Source organism: Suricata suricatta, chromosome X, assembly GCF_006229205.1.
Source record: "Suricata suricatta isolate VVHF042 chromosome X, meerkat_22Aug2017_6uvM2_HiC, whole genome shotgun sequence".
Classification (NCBI taxonomy): domain Eukaryota; kingdom Metazoa; phylum Chordata; class Mammalia; order Carnivora; family Herpestidae; genus Suricata; species Suricata suricatta.
Window position 1 is genome coordinate 109,829,504 of NC_043717.1, and position 3,864 is coordinate 109,833,367.

General features: G+C 66.1%; 2 protein-coding genes across 2 annotated transcripts in view; one reads left to right on the forward strand and one right to left on the reverse strand.

The window, feature by feature from the left end:
* The window catches only part of PNCK (pregnancy up-regulated nonubiquitous CaM kinase), a 12,069-nt gene extending 11,762 nt beyond the window's left edge, over positions 1-307 (reverse strand). Inside the window, exon 1 of the mRNA XM_029929917.1 lies at positions 150-307. The gene's annotated coding sequence lies outside the window, so the exon portion shown is untranslated. The remainder of the gene's footprint in view (positions 1-149) is intronic.
* The window catches only part of SLC6A8 (solute carrier family 6 member 8), a 7,659-nt gene extending 3,883 nt beyond the window's left edge, over positions 1-3,776 (forward strand). The window contains exons 3-6 of the mRNA XM_029929720.1: positions 1-171; positions 1,825-1,956; positions 2,919-3,168; positions 3,638-3,776. Of these exons, the coding sequence (XP_029785580.1) occupies positions 1-171; positions 1,825-1,956; positions 2,919-3,168; positions 3,638-3,776 (692 nt within the window). The remainder of the gene's footprint in view (positions 172-1,824; positions 1,957-2,918; positions 3,169-3,637) is intronic.
* The last annotated feature ends 88 nt before the right edge of the window (positions 3,777-3,864 follow it).

A 3,864-nucleotide genomic window follows, 5' to 3' on the forward strand; every position in this document is an offset into this window, starting at 1 on the left:
CGGCCAAGGGCGACGGCCCCTCGGGCCTGGGGGCGCCCGGCGGCCGCCTGGCCGTGCCGCCGCGTGAGACCTGGACGCGCCAGATGGACTTCATCATGTCGTGCGTGGGCTTCGCCGTAGGCCTGGGCAACGTGTGGCGCTTCCCCTACCTGTGCTACAAGAACGGCGGAGGTGAGCGCCCCCGCCCCGCCGCGTCCCTGCTCCTCCTCGCGGGGGGGCCCCCTCCCCCGCCTGCCCCACTGGGGCGCGGGGCCGAAGTCCGGGATAGGGGTGCTGGAGACCGCCACTCGCTGGCCGCTGCCGCTCGGTGGCCCAGCCTGGCGGCCTCCACCCCTCTAGCCGGTCATGTGCCTGGCAGTGTGTGGGGGGAGGGGGCCGGCGAGCCAACTGCCGAAGCCCCGGGACTGCCTCCCCCCAGACTCCTGGCGCAGGGGCCCCGGGAGTGATTGGCCACTGAGGTGGGAAGGCGATGCCTGCCCCCTGGGGGGGGCTCCCAGAGGTGAGGAGCCCAGGCTGCCCCCACTGGTCGGGCACACAAGTGGCACATTGTGTGGGGCCCCCACGTGTGCACACGAACACACACACACACACACAATGGACTACTCTGTCCCTCCCCCTGCCCTCCCCTCCCCTCCCCTCCCCTCCCTTCCCCTCTCTTCTCTTCCCCTCACTCCCCTCTCCCCTCCTTCCCCTCCCCTCCCCTCCCTTCCCCTCCCCTCCAGCCCGGGCCTGGAACACTGGGTGCCTGAGCCAGGCTTGGGTAGCCTGCGGCCTGGGCCGCCTGGCGCCGCCGCTGGACACACTGCACGCATACCCCATGCCCGCCTGCCCCGGGCCCAGCTTAGCAACAGCGATAGCCACGGTGTGTCCTGTGACTGCAAAGCAGCGATGGGGTTGGGGGGGAAGCCATGGTGACTGGATAATGGGTGGGAAACTGAGGCCCAGAGCGAAGGCCTTGGCCCAAGGTCACACACAAGAAGGATGCTGGGACCAGCCACCAGGCAAGCTGCAGCCAAACCCGCCTTCTGAGTACTGCACAGCTGAGCTGGGGCAACTGCAGGGGGCCTGGAGAGGACAGGGGAGCAGACAGGGGCTGCTGACGCCCAGCTCCCCTCACCCCCGCCTCTGGCCTGTGGTCTCTGGCCCCATGCTGCCGGCAGCCTCCGGAGCCAGGCTCACCAGGGTTCATACTGCCCCACCTTGTCTGTCTTTGTTCACCGACACCCCCAGACATACCTGTCCCCCGTGCCCCCTGGCAGAAGACTGCCACCCACCCACCCTCTACCCCGGACCTTCACGCTTGCAGGCAAGTGCCTGGGTGCAGGGAAACCCAGGCTCCCTGTCCTTGCCCAAGCCAGACAGGCCTCCAGGCCGGAGTGTCAGCCATGGCGCACGCACGCACGCACACGAACGCGTCCACGTGGCCTCACCGCTTTCCCGTGCTGTCTAGCAAACAGGGAACTGCGACACGAGGCTGTATGTGTCCTCCGTGCCTGTTAGGTCACCCTTGGTGATGGTGGGGCCAGAAGCCTTGTGGGTATAGGGCACCCCAACCCAAGAAACAGGGCTCTAATGGCTCGGGGACAGCCACAGCTCTCCCAACACTCCAACCCCCTCCTCCCAGCAAGGCTGTTCACCTGGCACCTCTGAGTCAGTGGCCACCCGCTGCACTGATTCACCCAGTGGGAAGTTAGGATGGGGCCAAGGAGGAGCCCGGAGCTGGCTCCACCCTGGCCTCCCACGGCTTCCGGAAGTGGGGCCAGCCAGCCAGGGGCTGAGGGGCTGCCCTGTGCAAGTGCCCACCCTGTGCTCCTCCTCCCCCAGGTGTATTCCTCATCCCCTACGTCTTGATCGCCCTGGTCGGAGGAATCCCCATTTTCTTCCTGGAGATCTCACTGGGCCAGTTCATGAAGGCCGGCAGCATCAATGTCTGGAACATCTGCCCCCTGTTCAAAGGTGAGCAGCCCCAGGCTGGTCCCGCTTGCCCTCTCCCCCGGCGGCCCCTCCCCTTTCTCACTGCTAGGGCAAAGCTGGCACCCACTTGAGAAATCCTGTCTCATCTGAGCCCCAGGCTGGGGTGGTTGCCCTCTGAGTCATGAGTGGGAAGCTGGAGGGTCTGCAGACCACCCCGTGACCTTGGGCCTGCAGGGAATGCAGTCAGGTATTGGCCTCCCCACCAGGGTGAGGGCACCCAGGCCCAGCAGAGCTGGGAAAAGACCCTGCCAAGCATACTTGGCTCACCAGGCCGAGCAGAGGGTGCAAGAGCCAACGGCAGGAGGCGCTGTCCGGGGCCACCTCACCCAAGACCGGAGAGGCAGCCTAAGGACCTGGGGCAGGAGCCATGGGAAGTTCACGGCCTGAAGGGAAGAACTATTGGCAAAAGTCACTTTAGAGCTCCTTCTGGGTGTGGGCAGTGTACCCCTATTATCTCTCAAGGCCTTAGGAGGGACCCTGGGCAGGCCAGGGCTCGGAGAGGCGAAGTGACTGGCCAAGGTTGCCTGCAGAGTGGCTGTCTGTCCCACACCACCCCAGGTCACCAGAAAGCCCCCAGCTGCTGAGTAATGGAGGCCTACTGGGGGGCCAGGTAGAGGCTTGGCCCTCAGCCAACCACTATGGTGGCAGTGGGACCAAGGAGAAGGGGACAGGGGTATGAGACTAGGGAATTCACAGGAGCTGAGGCTTCAATTACCTCAGGAGGGGAGGGTGCAAGGGAGGGAGGAACCTCGCCCCAAGCCTCCGGTGTTGGGACACGTGGACAAGTGAGGGCCCGGGGGCTCTTCGCATCCGCTCTTCTCCCCTCCGTCCTCCCACATCTCAGTCGTGCCCCGGAGACTTCCGCTGAGCTTGGCAGGGTAGACCAGGGGGGCGGTGGGGAGTGGCCGGAGACGAGCCCACGCAGAACCGCCTCTCCTTCCCAGGCCTGGGCTACGCCTCCATGGTGATTGTCTTCTACTGCAACACCTACTACATCATGGTGCTGGCCTGGGGCTTCTATTACCTGGTGAAGTCGTTCACCACCACGCTGCCCTGGGCCACATGTGGCCATACCTGGAACACTCCTGACTGTGTGGAGATCTTCCGCCATGAAGACTGTGCCAATGCCAGCCTGGCCAACCTCACATGTGACCAGCTTGCTGACCGCCGGTCCCCTGTCATCGAGTTCTGGGAGTGAGTCAGGCACCTCCGGGCCAGGCCCTGCCCGTCCCTCTCTGTGGGTTCCCCGTGTGGCCCCGGGTGTGCGCGCGTGCCGGGGCCCGGCCCTGGCGGGGGATGCAGAGCAGGGGCCACTCCCAGGCCCTGCCTGTCCTCAGCGAGCCCCCAGCCCAGACCCTAGGGGAGCTGGAATGGACGGGCCTCGCTCCCTCACCGATTCTCGGTCTCGGGCGTTGGCGCCTGCCAGCCTGGGGGAGGGGAGACGGCTGAGGGTGTGACCAGCCCTGCGGCCACCAGCCAGGGGCTCCCGGGATCCTGGTTCCCCCACTGCAATGCCTCGGGGCTGCGGGCTGCTGGCCCGAGGGTGACCAAGGGGCCCAGCTGGACGTGAGGGCTGCTGCCCGGGGGAGCACCGCCCCTGGGACCTCTCCCCGCTCGTTTGGTCCTCTGTCACCACAGCCCTCATGGGCTCTGCCTTCCCCAGGAACAAAGTTTTACGGCTCTCTGGGGGCCTGGAGGTGCCAGGAGCCCTCAACTGGGAGGTGACCCTGTGTCTCCTGGCCTGCTGGGTGCTGGTCTACTTCTGTGTCTGGAAGGGGGTCAAGTCAACAGGAAAGGTATAGCTGGAGGAGGGCGGGAACAGGGAGGGGGACAGAGATGGTGGGGGGGGCAGCATGTTGGGGGGGAGACGGGGAGTCTGCCACGGGAGGT